The sequence below is a fragment of the Pipistrellus hanaki genome (genome assembly GCF_964339955.1).
Source record: "Pipistrellus hanaki genome assembly, chromosome: 16".
In the NCBI taxonomy this organism is placed as follows: Eukaryota; Metazoa; Chordata; class Mammalia; order Chiroptera; family Vespertilionidae; genus Pipistrellus; species Pipistrellus hanaki.
In genome coordinates this window covers 13,316,031-13,332,667 of record NC_140518.1, presented here as the reverse complement: position 1 = coordinate 13,332,667, position 16,637 = coordinate 13,316,031, and the positions used below count along the sequence as shown (strand labels likewise).

General features: G+C 51.2%; 1 protein-coding gene across 2 annotated transcripts; it reads left to right on the top strand.

Annotated features, from left to right (window-relative positions):
• Nucleotides 1-1,528: 1,528 nt before the first annotated feature.
• HROB (homologous recombination factor with OB-fold) lies at nt 1,529-13,974 on the top strand. 2 transcript variants are annotated; one of them, XM_084863486.1, is made up of 11 exons: nt 1,529-1,765; nt 2,852-2,902; nt 5,855-6,013; nt 6,170-7,315; nt 9,021-9,104; nt 9,810-9,950; nt 10,538-10,646; nt 10,783-10,868; nt 11,219-11,344; nt 12,658-12,775; nt 13,342-13,974. In XM_084863486.1, exons 4-11 carry the CDS (start codon nt 6,224-6,226, stop codon nt 13,428-13,430), a joined length of 1,845 nt encoding a protein of 614 aa, XP_084719612.1. In that variant the 5' UTR covers nt 1,529-1,765; nt 2,852-2,902; nt 5,855-6,013; nt 6,170-6,223; the 3' UTR covers nt 13,431-13,974. The 2 variants fall into 2 exon arrangements, with proteins under 2 accessions (XP_084719612.1, XP_084719611.1); XM_084863485.1 differs by lacking the exon at nt 5,855-6,013.
• The last annotated feature ends 2,663 nt before the right edge of the window (nt 13,975-16,637 follow it).

Sequence of the window (16,637 nt, the reverse complement as noted above, 5' to 3'; positions counted from 1 at the left end):
GCCTGTAAACGGGAGGGCTGGGATTTTGTCCCCCAGACCAGAAGCACAGAGGCCTTGAGAGGATGGCTGACTTGGATGAAAGTCAGGGGTCCAGGTCCCCTTTCCCAGTGCCATTCTGGCCTCCATTCTGACATGTGACAAGAAAACTGGTCCGCATGAAGTTATAAAAGAAGCCGTAGGCCAATGGACCCAAAACTCTGGGGAGGGAGGGCATGTATGGGGGGGGGGAATTGGTAAGATATGTACACATATAATACCTTAATAAAAAAATGAAAAAAGAGCTGAAACCGGTTTGGCTCAATGGATAGAGCGTCGGCTTGGGGACTGAAGGGTCCCGGGTTCGATTCCGGTCAAGGGCATGTACCTTGGTTGCGGGCATATCCCCAGTAGGGGGTGTGCAAGAGGCAGCTGATCGATGACTCTCTCTCATCGATGTTTCTAGCTCTCTGTCTCTCTCCCTCCCTCTCTGTACAAAATCAATAAAATATATTAAAAAAAAATGAAAAAAGAAAGAAAGAAGCCATAGGCTGTCAGAGGGGAGGCCAGGTGAGACAAGCCTAGGAAAGATTCAGGACTGGCTCAGATCAGATGGTTAAGAACTCAAGTCAGAGACCTTCCTTCTGCCTTTTGAATCCTCAACACCATGCAGCCCTCGCTGTCGTTCTGACTAGCCCTGTGATATCAAGCATAAGAGAGACTGAGTTCCGAGTAAGGGTCATTAACCACAGCAGGTTTAGTGACAAAACCTGGCCTTCTCAGCTCCCTAGGCCCCTGTCCATCCGTCTACACACATCTCCTGGACTCTTTTGGACCTGTGTCTCCCTGACTGGTGTGTGAACTTGAGGGCACAAGCAGCCATTCTTCCCTCTATCCCCAGGATCAAGCGTGGCGCTCAGTACATAGTAGCCATTGTGCTATTCAATAACTCTATTGTGCATTGTGCTAAGTGCTGGGGATACAAACTTGAACAAGCCAGACAAGGTCCCTGCCTTCAGGGACCTCATATTCTAGTGAGAAATACACATAACAGAGATGTGAACCAAGATAATTATAAACTATGAAAAGTGCTGAGAAGAAAATAGTGAGGGGGTGGGGTGGGGAGGGTTGCTACGTGAGAGAGTAGGTGACAGGGAAGATCTGAAATCTCCGCTGAAACACGGAAGGATAGGAAAGAGCCAGACGGAGAACATCTTTAACTTAATAAATGTTTTGCAAAGATAGACGGATGGAAAGATGAATAGACAAACCAACGGGGTGCCTTCTGGTGTGAATAAATCACGCTCAAGCACCCACTCCCTAGTGTGCTTAACACAATAGAGGAGGACGGGCAGGATGGGGCATAAGGCGCCCAAATTGCCAACCTTGCTCTCATCAGAACACTTATTGAACCAGCTGACCCAGCCGGAGTGGCCGCTGGAGGGCGCCCGAGAGCCCGCCAGTTCCCCTTTAAGGCGGGGGCGGAAGACTGGCGGAAGTAGTGCCTTTGTGTCGGCGGGATAAAATAGGCCCGCCCCTTTAAGAGGGCGGAGACGCCGGAGTGGCGGCGGCTTCGAATGCGATTCAGGGCTTGGCCTTCACCTTCCCGGCGACCCAGTCTCGGCACCGGCCCGGGTCGCAGGGACCTCCCTCTCCGATCTCGCCCCAGAGATACTGTCACCCAGACTCCGACCCTCTCGCCCCGGGACAAGTCCGCGGCCCCGGCGACCCCTTGAACTGGGGCCTACCCGGCTCACCCTCTGGCGGAAGCGCACCCGCCGTCGCCATGGTAATGCCGTGCCCGGGGCTCCTGGCCTCTGGGTCTGGGTCTGGGGCCCAACAGCCCCTCTCCTGGGGGAGCTGCAGGGCGGGTTTAGGGTTGGGTGAGAGTTAGGTGGGGTCGGGACGCCTGGGTTTGGCATGGACGCGCCCGGAGACCCTGGGAAGGCTCTCTCTCCCCTCCTCTCCCTCTGGGCCTCAGTTTCCCTCCTGTGGCCTTCCGTCTCTTCTTGGCGAACTCTTCTGTTCATCCTGCCCGATGCGCTCAAATGTCACGCCTCCTGAGCCTGACCCTCTCCCCACAACCCGTCCACTCTGGTCCTTGGACACTTGGGGGCAGGCACAGCCCTGGGCTCTGAGTCCCTAGCTAAAGCTCTTGCTGCTGGAGCCTCTGGGGTTAGGCACAGCCCTTGGCTCTGAGTTGGACACGCATCTCAGAGCTGGCCACGGCAGCCCTGCTGCCCAGAAAGAAGGACCTGTGGCCTGGGGCATCCCACCTTCCTGGGACGCTGGCCATTGGACATGGGATTAGAATAGAAGGAAACCACTGGCCTGGCATGTTTGGGTTCACGGTTGTGTCTTCTGTGTGACAAAGGTTGCTCAGGCCAGACCTTTGGGATGTTGCAAAATCCTCATGCCCATGTGTCTAAAGAGTGACCCATGCTTCCTTTGGCAGCCTTTCCGTGGCCTCTGCCCCTTCCAAGATTAACGCAGAGGGACCCGCGTGGGTTGTTTTATGGAGAGAGGATTTGAACCCTTTGCACTCCGCTGTCCCCTCTCAGGGGACATTGCAGTTTATTAGTGATTACGGGGAATTGAGTTATTTCAACGCACGTTTCCGCCGCAAAGTAGCGTCGAGTAGCTGGTAGCCAATGTCCAGAATGGTTCGGAGTGCAAAGGGTTAAATCATCCAAGTCTCTTAAGTAAATCCCATCTCTTCTCATCCCTTACTCCTCCCCCAGCACCAGCAAAACAAACACGCCAAAAACTGTGCACCTGATGGTCTTATTAGAATCGGGAAGAAGCAGAGTGAGAACAGAGTGTTCTTGTACATGGTGTTTCTCCTCCAACCTCAATTGCTTTGTTTTCCTTTCAGGCATGCAGTCTGCAGAAGCTATTTGCTGTGGAAGAGGAGTTTGAAGATGAGGTAAGGAAATGTTGGTGAACAGATGTAAATACCCAGGGATATATGTAATACTTTCAACAATAAGGATTAAAAAAAATAAAGATGTCAACACCAGGCTCAGAACATTTTGAAGCAATGCCCCCCCACCCAATACCCTTCCGTCTCTTTTTACTTGATATATACATTGATTTTTGTCTGTGAAAGATGAAGAATAATGAGAAATATAAACAATTTATTTAACTGTTTTAGAAATAAGTAAATGCCAGAGAGATGAGCTCCCTGATTGTCATACTTTTTTTTTTAATTACTTATATATTTTATTGATTTCTTACAGAGAGGAAGGGAGAGGGATAAAGAGATAGAAACATCGATGAGAGAATCATCGATCAGCCTGCCTCCCGCACACCCCCCACCGGGGATGTGCCCGCAACTAAGGTACATGCCCTTAACCGGAATCGAACCTGGAACTCTTCAGTCCACAGGCCAACGCTCTATCCACTGAGCCAAACCAGTTCCGGCTGATTGTCATACTTTTAAGTATAAGGGCCCTGACTGGAAGCTGTGTCTGTAGATGACTTGATTTGCTTTCTTTTTTTTTCAATCCTCATCAAAGGACATGCTTTTCTGTTGATTTTAGAGGAAGAGGAAGGGAGAGGGAGAGAGAGAGAGAAACATCAATCAGTTGCCTCCTGTTCACTTCTGGACTGACAATTGCACCCGAAACCTTGAGTATGTGCCCTGACTGGGAATCCAACACAGTGCACACCTTTGGTGCGCAGGACAACGCTCCAACCCACTGGGTCAAATGGCCAGGGCTGATCCAGCTTGATGACGTGCTTGAAGCGGGAAGAAAGCTTGTGGAGAGGCAGACACAGCACGGCTATTGGACAGCAGGAGGCCTGGTGTCACTCTCTGGCCTTCCATTTTCTCTTCTGCAACATGTGAGGCATTCTGCCTCACGTGTTCCTTCCACCCCTCTCTCCTCAGAAGATGATGGATTAGACTAGATCTGAAGCTGGCACATTAGAATCACCCCTGTTACACACCAATTAAATCAGAATTTCCTGGGATGGACCCAGGCAGGGGTATTTCTACCCTCCGGGTACAGCCAGAGACTACTGAACTAGTGGGCCCCATAGCCCTTTCCCACTAAGATCCGAAGGATATAGTTTCATTTGGGAGGCCCAAAATTTCTATTTCAAATCCTTTTCACCAAGAAGTAGGACTCGAGTGAGTAAAGTCCAAAAAGGTAAATTAACCTGCTTGAGAATAAAGCACCAAAAGCCAGGATGCGGTCTTGGCCCTGACTCAAGTCTTAACATACATGGAAGTTACTAAACTATGTTTATAGAATAAAATGATTCTATTTTATCGGTGACAAGCCATTCAAACCTACTTTTTGTGTCCCAGCACTTTGCTTTAAAAATCACACTTAGAATTTGTCCAGATGCCAAATTTGTGCTGAGTAGGATAGTGAATGCTGCACCAGGAACTTTTCTGGCAGTCCAACACCACACTCGTTCCTCAGAGGCTTTTGGGACATGAGATTTGAAGGAGAGAATAAGCTTTGTCGGACCTCATAAAAATCAGTCCAGCCTGGCTAGTGTGGCTTAGTGGATTGAGCCTTCTCAGGCACCAAGAGATGACCTGTTCAATTCCTGTTCAGGACACAAGCCTGGGTTTTGGACTAGATCCCCAGCTGAGGGTGTGCAGGAGGCAACCAATCCATGTTTCTATCTCTTTCTCCCTCTTTAAAAAAAAAAAAAAATTAAAAAGATCATTCATTGAGGCCCTAAGACATAGTGACAAGGACACAAATAGGTTCTAGTTTGTGGTTCTGTGAAGTAACTTAACCCCTCTGAGTCTTAGTTTCTACATCCAAAAACCAGGAATAATAACAGTACCTATTCATAGGGCCCATGTGAGAATTCACTGAGAAAATTCTGGTAAAATATTTACATGGTACCTGACACCTAGTGAAGTTTCAAATGTTAGATGTTTTTATTATCACTTGGGGACTTTTTTTTTTTTTTTTAAATATATTTTATTGATTTTTTTACAGAGAGGAAGGGAGAAGGATAGAGAGCTAGAAACATCAATCAGCTGCCTCCTGCACAGCCCCCACTGGGGATGTGCCCGCAACCAATGTACATGCCCTTGACCAGAATCGAACCTGGGACCTTCCAGTCCGAAGGTCGACGCTCTATCCACTGAGCCAAACCGGTTCCGGCAACTTGGGGACTTGACAGTTATTTTTACAAATAGTTAAAAACTTCCAGCTTTGTCAAGAAGATGCGTCCTTTGTCTTTTCGATTTAGAGATGTGTGATCACAGGCTGAAAAGGTGGCTGTTAAATTGACCCTTTGTTAAATTGAGTCTTACCGGGAGATGGTAGGACTGCCAGGCTGGTCGTGAAATTAAGAGTGAAGAACTCTGACAACTCCATGACCAGATCCTTTTCCCCTTCCCAAGGCAGATAACATCACACCTGAAAGTGAGGTCTTCCTGGGAAAAGAGGTCCATCAACCCCTGAGGTCATCAGTATTTTACTGCTACAGTGACTCTAAAGTTATTAATATTATTGCTAAGTCCCAAGGTAGTGGTGTTGGAGAATGCTACTCTCCTGGTGATACACAAAGCAGGAAAAATCCTCTCTCTAGCCCAGACAATCCAGCGCGGCGGCAGGGGGCGGGGGCGGTGGGGACCTTGCTGTCAGTTAAATCAGCAGTTCTGACTCAAAAACACCCTCGGAACAGGTCTGTTGCTCTTGAAGATGTCAATCTCACCTTGCTTCCCAACTGGAACCCATACTTAATTTAACTTGCCTGTAAAGCTATATTTAACTGCTGCCTATGAGGCCTCTCTGGCTTACTGCAGGCCGTGTGTGTGTGTGTGTGTGTGTGTGTGTGTGGCGGGGGAAGGGGGTGGTAAGGACAAGCAGCGTGACCAGCTGGACACATCCCTGTTTCTGAGGCTGAACGGCAGAAAGCTAGACCCCTTGTGACCTGGGGGATTGGTTTGACCTGTTGGTGCCCGAGTATATTTACTTCTGCTGCTGCTCCCCCAGCTGCCACCACTGCCCACCCCACTCAAGACTGACTAACGAGAGTAAAGCTCCTGAAGACTTAGCCTGTGAGTGTTTCTGGTAGAAGCCTGGAGGTAGGGCGCTCATGGCAAGATGACGCTTTGGTTTCTTGCTTTTGCGTCTCTGCACATGTATACACACCTTGTGCCTGAGACAGTAAAAGCAGAGTGTTTCTTGATTTCTCACTGTCTGCTTCTTCGTAGGATTTCTTGTCTGCTGTGGAAGATGCAGAGAACCAATTTGCTGGCTCAGGGCCTATGAATGCCGGGTGCCTCAGACCTGTCTCTTCCAGGCCAGACACTGTGCAGGCACGGCCTTCTGGGCAGCTGCCATCATACCCTCCTGCTTCCTCAGAGGCTGTGGACCTACCGGCCCTGGGACTCCGCCTTCCTACCTCCAGCAGGGGTCCAGCTGCCACAGGAACCGCCTGCCTGAGGCCTGTCTCCACTTCCAGCAGCTGGACTAGCAATCAGAGACGAGAGCCACTGACAGAAGTGCTCAAAGAACCAGCAAGACCGCAGTCCTCGGCCGCCCGCCCCCTGCTTCCCTTTGAGAGCAAACAGCAGGCGATCGGCGGCTTCGAGGGACCTGAGCAGGATGAGTTTGACGAGGTCCTGGCAAGTATGGAGCTGGAGGGGCCTGGCGTGGAGTTGGGACTTGGAACTACCAGTGAGGCAACGGGAAGCCTGCCCCCCGGGCAGCAGGGAGACTCAGCACTGACTAAACAGGCTCGGGTAGCTGAGCTGAGCAGATCTTGCCAAAAGGGCCCCATGCCCACCACCCACGTGACTGGTATCACATCAGCCCAGGGTCAGCCTCCAGAGCCTGTGGTCGACTGCAGGACGCCGCAGCCCCACTTGAGGACTGGTGCCGTGGGTAACCTGCGTGTCCCCACTGCCTCCACACTTCCCGCTCAGCAAACCCACTGGGAAGTCCGCCCCAAAGCTCCTCCAGTTCGAGGACCCCAGCCTCTCCAAGCCACTGGGAGGCCTGTTCAGAGCAGCCCTCAACATCGTGTCCCCAGTCAGCCATTCCAATCTCCAAATGCCCACGTAAGTGGCAAACCTAATTTTCTACGAACTCCCAACTCAAGCTGTTCTACTCTCTCAAGGACCGGCTCTGGATTTTTCCCTCGGGGACCCTTACAACCCCGAGCTCCACTGTCTTCAATTGAGTCTCCTGTCAGCACCCCCAGGGGCCCCCAAGCAGCTCTGCAGACACCCATAGTGACCAACCACCTGGTACAGCTGGTCACTGCTGCCAACCGGACACCCCAGCAGCCCCCGCGCACGGCCACCCGGGCCAAAGCACGCCGCTTCCCTGGCCCAGCCGGGATCCTGCCTCACCAGGTGAGTGACAGCTTCTCTGGCTGGAGTCAGGGCCCCCCAGGATGTTGGGAGAAGGAGAGCGAAGGAAAGAAGAAGCAGAGTTGCAGCACGGTCCAGTCCCAGAATGTCTTCACTCCTGGGGGGAGAAAGAGGGAGGTAGGACATAGGGGGAGACAGAAACATCAAATCTGTGGCAGAATCCCAAAGAAGTGGGAAGGAAGGATTGAATGCTTGATAAACCACACATGATAGGAATGCATAAGGCTCTGAGAACTTCACGGTTTTCTTTTTTAAAATATTTTTATTGATTTCCAAGAGGAAGGGAGAGGGAGAGAGAGAAGCATCAGTGATGAGAGAGAATCATTGATTGCCTCCTGCATGCTCCACACGGATTGAGCTCACAACCCCGAATATGCCCTGACCAGGAATTGAGCCATGACCTCCTGGTTAATAGGTGGGCCACTGAGCCACGCCAACTGGGTGAGAACTTCACAGTTTTCATACGTTTGTTGAGTAACTACCGTTTGCTAGCACTGAGAAAGGAATATTCACTCACTTATATTTGCTAAGTTGGGCAATTTGCTTGGAACTCAGAATACAGATTAAGATAGCAGTGGTTCCTGTCCTGAGGAGCTTCTTCTAGCACAGTGGTCGGCAAACTCATTAGTCCACAGAGCCAAATATCAACAGTACAACGATTGAAATTTCTTTTGAGAGCCAGATTTTTTTAAACTTAAACTTCTTCTAACGCCACTTCTTCAAAATAGACCCGCCCAGGCCATGATATTTTGTGGAAGAGCCACACTCAAGGGGCCAAAGAGCCGCATGTGGCTCGCGAGCCGCAGTTTGCCGACCACAGTTCTAGGGGAAGAAAGAAATGCAAACAAACAATTGTACATAGACTGCACAGTGTGAACAGAGGGCTTTCTCTGGGTACTAAGAGAGACTGGTTCCTTGGGCTTTCTGAATGGGCTTTGGGTGGACAGTAGGTTAACGGGGTGGGGGTGGGGGAGTGGTGCCAGAAGGCTGGGCTCTGGAGAATATGTCAGTGGGAAGAGAGACAGGAAGAGCATGTGCAGAGGTCCAGAGGCATGAGAGCAGATGCTCTCGGGAAGCCATGGAACAGTTCATTGTGACCGGCGTGTGGGGTCCACTCGGGGAAGCTGGGCTGTGCTGAGGGTTTGGGTTTCAGCGGTGGTGGGGGGACAGGACCCATCAGACTAGTCTTGAATCAGACCCTAGACCATGAGCATCTGGTCTGGTCATGGTGGGTGCACCCCTTTCCTGGCATTTGAAAGGCATTTAAGACAGTTTCTACCTGCTATTAATAGTTTCTCCTTCATAGCACTTTAAGAGAAATCCAAGGAGGCCATGTCCATTCCTCCTGGGGTGGTCTCTGCAGGGAAGGATTAGGTCCCTGAGAAGGGAGTTGGGGAAAGCTGTCCTTCTGCAGATCACGGGCCTCTCTATTCAGGCCAGCGCCCCCTTCAGGAAGCTCTGGGTTTTGCTCCTGGGCCAGCTCCATCTCCTCGCATCCCCAAAACGATCCCCAGCGCGTCTTTTTTGAGCTGCCAATGAGGCTCCTGAGACTTTGTCAGGAGAGATGTAATATGTGTTAATTGTCCCTGATAGTTTCCTGAACTCATTATGTAACCCAGACAAGAAGCTCCGCTTGTAAATAACAGCTGCTGAGCTTGCTTTCACCTTCTTCTCTCTCCCCTTGTAGTACAGCGGGAGAAACCTGGAGGAGATCATGGTTTCCACGCCCCAGACTCCGACTCACGGTGCTCTGGCTAAATTCCGGACAGAGGTAACTGGTTCTGTGCAGACGTTAACTTCTTGGGCATCCTTTAAGAGGTGGGGCATCCCTGCACTTTGAGGAGTTGAGAATCAAAGAATTTCATTACGAAGGCTAATTGTTAAAGCCAGAGGCACCCCAATAAAATGTGCTAGGGCGCTCTGCAAGCCTATAAATGTATGTGGGGTTCTCTAGCCCTGAGACTTTTCAAGTCTAATATAAGAGACAGGCATGGACAGCCTTTTGCTTCGATGAATTAAAATCAGGACCTGGCCGAAACTGGTTTGGCTCAGTGGATAGAGCATCGGCCTGCGGACTAGAAGGTCCCAGGTTCGATTCCAGTCAAAGGCATGTACCTTGGTTGCAGGCACATCCCCAGTGGGGGGTATGCAGAAGGCAGCTGATCAATGTTTCTCTCTCATCATTGATGTTTTTAACTTTCTATCCCTCTCCCTTCCTCTCTGTAAAAAATCAATAAAATATTTTTAAAAAATCAGGACCTGATGTAATATAAAAGAAAAGGAAGAGTGCCTCTGCTGTCGCTGCCAAGTATGATATTGTGATATACACAATATTTCCACGCCGTTATCTGACCGGCAGATTCACAAAAGAAGACATTGTGGCCGCCTTTCTCTTCCTTTCCTCCCTCCTGTCTCAGCTGAGGTCTGTAGCAAGGCGGATCCATTCATGCAGCCCCCCTCTGCTTTGTGGTGCCAGGTTGTTCCCAGTTCCCAGACATCAGCGGAAGAGGATTTCCAGCGAGGGCCCTGGCTGGCCATGAAAACTGCTCTGGGCCTGGATGAGAGAGACCCCAGCTGCTTCCTGTGTACCTACAGCATCGTCATGGTGCTGCGGAAGGTAAGGGCCCGGGTGCTGAGACACGAAAGGAAGACCATCTCGTCTTTTTCTCCGACCTCTGCCCTGCCCCACCTTACAAAGGGGCTTCTGTCTGCTCCTCTTACCCCAGGCCTTTTCCTGAACGGCAGCATGAAGTCCCTTTAGTGTTATCTTTCGTTCACCTACCTTCCCATTCTCATCACAGTATTGGGCACAAGCAGAAGGAGAGAGTGCATCAGGAGCATGTCTCTGCACAGTCAGGCCCTGGACTGGGGGGAAGGGATAAGCACCCTGCTCCCCAGAGGTCAAGGGTCACATGCAGACACATGTTAGTACGTGTGCTAACATATCCTTGCCCATGGCCTACCATGATAGAGCTCTACATATATACATAGACATGAGAAAAGGAGGCGGGGAGAGAAATGAAAGCCTGCCAGAGGGAGATGAGATGAGCCCTTTGAACTGCTGCTTTGCCCTCCACAAGGGAAGGTCATCAGCACCCCTGTATTCTGTCCCCTCCCCCGCCACCCTCCAGTTTGCCCTGGCACCCTTGGGAATCTTACAAGTGGGACGTGGCTGGCTCAGCAAATGCCTCTCCTTGCACCCAGGCCGCCCTGAAGCAGCTTCCCAGGAACAAGGTCCCCAGCATGGCCGTGATGATCAAGTCCCTGACTCGGAGCACGATGGACGCCAGCGTGGTTTTCAAGGACCCCACGGGTGAGGAGTTAGGTCCTGGGAGTGTCTCCATGTGTAGATGAGAAAACTGAAATAGTGAGCAGCCCACTCCCCAGCCAGGGCCCAGCCGGTCTCTGTGCTGCCCTTGACCCTGAGACTGATGGCCGTGCATTTGCAGGAGAGATGCAGGGCACCATGCATAGGTTGCTGCTTGAGACGCGCCAGAATGAGCTGAAGCCCGGCTCGGTGCTGCTGCTGAAGCAGGTATGGGAGCGGCTCTCACCCCTCCTGCTGGGAGGAGGCCCCCCACACTGGCTGTGTGGCTCTCTCCCCCCCAGGACCTAGGCGAGGAGTTGTTGGGCTGGTGCTGACCCGGGCTTACTGGGCCTGAGTAAAGACACAACCCCATTCTTAGGGGGCGGATGGGATGCGTTCCTGCTGTTGGGAGGAGGGTGTGGTAGGTGGTTCTCCTTTGACCCCAGGGCTGGGGCTGGAGGATGTGTGTGATCCTGGTGCAAAGACTTAACTACCAAGGGAGAGACACATGGGACTGGTGGCTGGCTGGCAGCATTGGTGCTTCATCAGGGACTGACCCTCCTCTTCCTTGACTCCAGATTGGAGTGTTTTCTCCTTCGCTCCGAAACCACTACCTCAATGTGACGCCCAACAACCTGGTCCACATTTATAGCCCGGACTCCGGGGACGGGAACTTCCTCAGGGCATCTCAGCCCCTCCCCGAGGTAAGAGCAGCGGATGCAGTGGGGCCTGATAGAGCCGCTCTCTGCGTGCGTCTTCTGGCTTCTTCCCTTCCTCCCCCGGAGCTACAGAGATGGCTCTGGGGCCAGGGCCGTCTCTCCCTGTCCCTGGTCCAGCGCCTGCCAGGTGGCACCGTCACAGGACCTAGAAGAATAGCTGGCTTCTTAGAGATCCCTGAGAGACTCATGGCAGATTGAACATTGGAGAGGCTGGAGTCACTTGAGAACTAACAAGTTGAGGGTCCATGGGCGGGCAGGGGAGCGGGGAGGGAAGGCGGCCCTCGGTAAGTGACTGAGGAACAGATCTGCTATAGGTGGCCGTGCAGAGAACAGTGAGCTGCAAGCGGCCTGTCCGGTGAGCCAGCACTTGCTCTGCTTCTTCCCTTTGCTAAGTGTGGGGATACCCACACAATCAGGTGGGGACACCCCTTTGGGAACTGAGGGGGACTGGGCTTCCAGACACTCTACTCCAGGGTGTGAGCACGGAGCCTGGCCTTGATTGGCACACAGCATCTCCTGTGGCCACTCCCATCCTCCCTGGGATCCTGGGCTGGTGCCATGGCCTGGCCTAGCGGTCAGGAGACCTGGGTCATGTCCCCACTCTGCTGGTAATGTGTGATGTGACCTTGGCAAATCCGGTCTTCTCCCCTGCCGTTGCTTCATCTGTAAACGAGTGTGTTAGAGTCAGTGGCTTCTAGTCAAGTTACACCCGTAGTTCTAACTTGCAACTTCCATTTCCCTCATTTTTCTGTTTAACCTTCCACCTCACTTCAAATAAATCTTTATTTTTCTTTTAAATGTAGAGTCATTCATACTTACTGAAAAAAATTAAAATGGTACAGAATAAAGCAAATCATGAAACTTAATCTCTCCACTCCCATTCCCCAGAGCTAACCATAGTTAATGATTTAGTTACAAGTTTTAATTACCTGTCCATATATTAGCTAATTTGGGGATTAACAGCTAATTCTTAATCCCAAGCTAACTGTTCAACATATTTCTGAATGACCCCTTTATTTTCTGCTCCAGTTATATAGATTCCCTGAAACATCAGATAAAAATGGAATTAGGAAAGAAAATCGGCCAGAAAGGTTTTTGTTCTGTTCTATGTTTTTATTATCTGCTGTTTTGGATGTCTGGTGTTTTAGCATGGGCATGGTTGACTGGCCCTTGCCTCACTCCTTCGTCCCGTCTTTCCCGAGCCCCACCTATTCCTTTGAGGTTGTCTGCGTGGAGATAGTACTAACCAGAGAGGCTTCAGGGGCACCGGCATTGGTAACCAGATCCTGTGTCCCCAGGATCCAGGTAGCTTCCATGGCAGCCTCCAGCATGAGCCTGCAAAGCCTGGGAAAGACCTCGGACCAGCACAGAATCCAGAGGCGGGGCCATTCCCGCGAGAAGTGCTCCCAGAAGCAGGTAAGACAATCAGCCTGCCCGGAGCAGAAGAAATGCTCCAGTTCCTCTTGAATTGCTCAGCCGGATTCTTCTGGCTGCATCTGGTTCCTCCCGTTCATCATTGGCTCTTATGGAATCTTACAGAAATCAGATATGGTGCCTGCTCTGGCAAACCTGGAGGCCACAAAATAAGTAACAGTGTGATGGGGGCCACATACAGCAAATAGAGTGCCATCCTCCGGTCACCCCCATTTCCAGGCCATGCACTGTTAGCCACCAGGGGGAGGCGGACTGGCACATCCTTGGGTCACCTGAGTCTCCTGTGGGCTGATGGCCAGACCACAGAGGCAGGTTTCCCCATCCTGACTGACTGAGGGCTCTCCAGGCAGTGATGAGGAGTCACACATCCATGGGATTAGGGTGGGATCAGGATACAGAGCTGTGAGGTTCAAACACAGATGTCTTAGGGGAGACCAGCTTGCTCATTAGGAGGCAGCATCACCCAAGTGCCAGGCCCAGGCCCTCCTAAATGGAAGAACCTTGGACTTGTCAGTCTTCTCATCCTCTCCACCCCCCACTCCCTGCAGATGACCTGGATGGACTCCTGAGTGAGCTCCCCGAGGACTTCTTCTGTGGAACCAGCACCTGGTGCCCGAAGGCAGGGCACCCACCATGAGCAGGCAGCTCTGAGCACCAGGCGAGGCTCTGGCTGTGTCTGATCATCACAGGGGGAGGAAGACCTGCACGAAAGGAGGTTGGCAAAGGTCGGGACTTCCGTGGCCGCTCCCACCCTGGGTGCCTTCCCTAAGAACACCCTTGTCCCTTGGAATCTGCACTGTCGTCACTTTGGTCTTCGTTGGCGAACAGAACTCGGCCCAAGACCGGCTCTCCTGCCCCGCTGTCTTCCAGGCCCTGGCGCACCGTTGTCCTGCCCACAGCGAAGGTGTGTTGTCCTCCCTCCTCATCTTGACTGTGCAGGACGTTGGACCTGCTTGGTCCCTTTACTCGTTACTCTGTACAGCTGAGGAGCTCAGAGGAGCCACACCACAGCAGTGGCCATCTGTCCCTGTGGACAGGGAAGGAACACACTCAGACTTCCCTCCGCTTTGTCTCTGGAGGCCTAGAGCTGCCCAGCTTACCTGTGTCCAAGGTTCACAGGTGCGGGGGGAAGGGGTGTGGCTGTGGTATCTTGTTCTGAAATAAAGCAGCTGCCTGCTTCACCGGCCTCTCTCCCTGCCATCCTCACTGCTCCTTGCCCTGTTCGCTCTGCCAGTGGTGCTTTGATCAAGCAGAGCTAGGCTACTCATTTTCTCTCTCTCTTTTTTTTTTTTTTTTTTAATAAACTTTTTCTTTTAGACAGTTTTAGATTTATAGAATCATTGCAAAGATATTACAGAGAGTTCCCATAATACCCCACACCCAGTTTCCCGTATTATTATCATCAGACAGTATGGTAGCTTTGTCACAAAGAACCAGTACTGACATATTATTATTAACTGAACTCCATACTGTATTCAGATTTACTAACTTTCTCCTGATGTCCTGACTCTGGACAGGATCCCACATTACATTTAGTCATCATGTCTCTTTAGGTCTGAGGTGGGGAACTTCTGGCCCTGAGGCCCTCGAAATCATTGGGTCTGGCCCTGCCAAGGCATTAGGGGTGAGTTAATTAAATGTTTGACCAAACATAGGCTAATTTTTTAAAAGTATGTTTTTATTTCAGAGAGGAAAGGAGAGGGAGAGAGATAGAAACATCAATGATTAGAGTGAATCATTGATTGGCTGCCTCCTGCATGCCTCGTACTAGGGATGGAGCCCACAATCCTGGGCATGTGCCCTTGACTGGAATCGAACCTGGGACCCTTTGGTCTGAAGGCTGACACTGCCACTGAGCCAAACCAGTGTGGGCCATCGGCTAATTTTTAAGTTGATAATTTTGTATGGCTCGGGAATGTTAATCAGCTTAACAATAACCCACAACCTTCGGACCAACTAGCTCGGGAATGCTGTTACAAACATCCAAATGGCCCTTGGCAGAAGAAAGGTCCCCACCACCTGCTTTAGGCTCTTCTTGGCAGTGGCTGTGTCTTGGACTTTCCTTGTTTCATGGCCTTGGCAGCTTTGAGGAGAGCAGCTCGGGCATGTTACAGGGTGTCCCCCTACATGCATTTGCCTGATTTTTTTTTCATGACTAGACTGGGGTTCTGTGTTTTCGGAGGAAGACCACAGAGGTGATGTGCTATTCACATCATGACTAGGGTTGATGTTGGCCTTGGCCACCTGGCTGAGGTGGGGTTTGTCAGGTTTGTCCACCGTAAAGTTACCTTCTTCCTTCTCCCTCTCCGTACTGTCCTTCTCGGGAGGAAGTCACTGTGCAGTCCACACAAGGCATGAGGAGTTACACTTGCCTCCGGAAGGGAAGAATATTCACATAGATATTCTCCCTTCTTTTAAACTTGGAAGACCTCTATTTACTTTCCCACATCAGTACTCATTGATATGAGGAGCTAAATTTTATGTCTCCTCAGGAAAAGAGCACTGTTGAGGATCTGGTACATCCTGTGGAGAACTTCAATCTTAGGTCATAGCGTTAAGAGCTCCTGCTTTGGTCCCATAAGCTCTCTTTGAAATGACCTATCCCTCATTTTTTATTCATTCATTTATATCAGTATGGGCTCATGGGTATTTATTCTAAGCTTTGGGTTATAACCTAATACTACTTTATTTTGTCAAGCAACTCTTGGTCACTGTAGCTTCTCTATGCCACCTTTTAGACCAGAGCCGCATAGGGACATGGGTGCGGTGTAAAAGGCCTAATGGTACCAAGTTGCCAACTTTGTTTTCCTTTCCTGGAATAAAGGGAAGAAAGGATTTTTCTCTCAATTCATGGGTGAGGGGGTGTGGATTAAAGATCCCAATTTGGCCCAGCCAGTGTGGTTCAGTGGTTGACCATCAACCTTTGAACCAGGTGGTCATAGTTCGATTTTGGTCAGGGCTCATGCCCAGGTTGTGGACTCGATCCCCAGTAGGGGGTGTGCAGGAGGCAGCCAATCAATGATTCTGTCTTACCATTGATGTTTCTATCGCCCTCTCTGAAATCAATAAAAATATATAATAAAAAAAACAAACACCTCAGTTTGACCACCAGCCTCCCGGTTTCCACCTGTCTTCACTAGGCAGCTGTGAGTCAGGGACCTCTCCTGGGCGGGTGCTGTTCTGGGGAAGGTGTGAACCTCCCTTTTCCCAAAGAGAGGCTGATCCCAGGGGTCCCACATCAGGACTGAAGTGAACGAGTACTTTAAGAACCCCATGCCCGGTTAGCTGCTGGTTGCAATCAGGCCCTGGAAGGCTTTTGTGTGCTAAGCCCAGGAGCAAGAAAGGACTAATCCTCCAGCACCCTTGCCCCTTCGCACTCCCATTTGGTCCTCCTACCTGCCCTCTTGCTCTTCTGCCCACTGCTAACTCCCCAGCTCTGCCTTTGTAGCTGAGATCTGTTACCTAAACTACCCCCTGCCCCTGGCTGCAGTGCCCTTCCCCATTCAGCCCCCTGCCGCTCGCAGTCCTGGCTGAGGTCCTGGTTTCTCTTGGTGTGCTGCTTTTCCCCACAGGTTCTGAGCTCCCAGAAGGCAGCTGGGTGTCCAGTCACCTGGCATGGCTCCTTGCCAGTGGAACTGGGCTCCCTGTGAGCTCCTGTGTGGGTTGAAGTATAGGTCTTGGGAAGTTAAGGCAAGGGACAGGGGACAGAATGCCTGGTGTCCCCGGGGACTGAGCTGTAGCCAGAGCGCCTCCAGGCCTGTGATGAGAAGGTCACAGAGAGGCTGGAAGGCCAGCACGATCATGGGCCCCCATGCCATGACTGCTGTGCACCTCACGAGGGAGG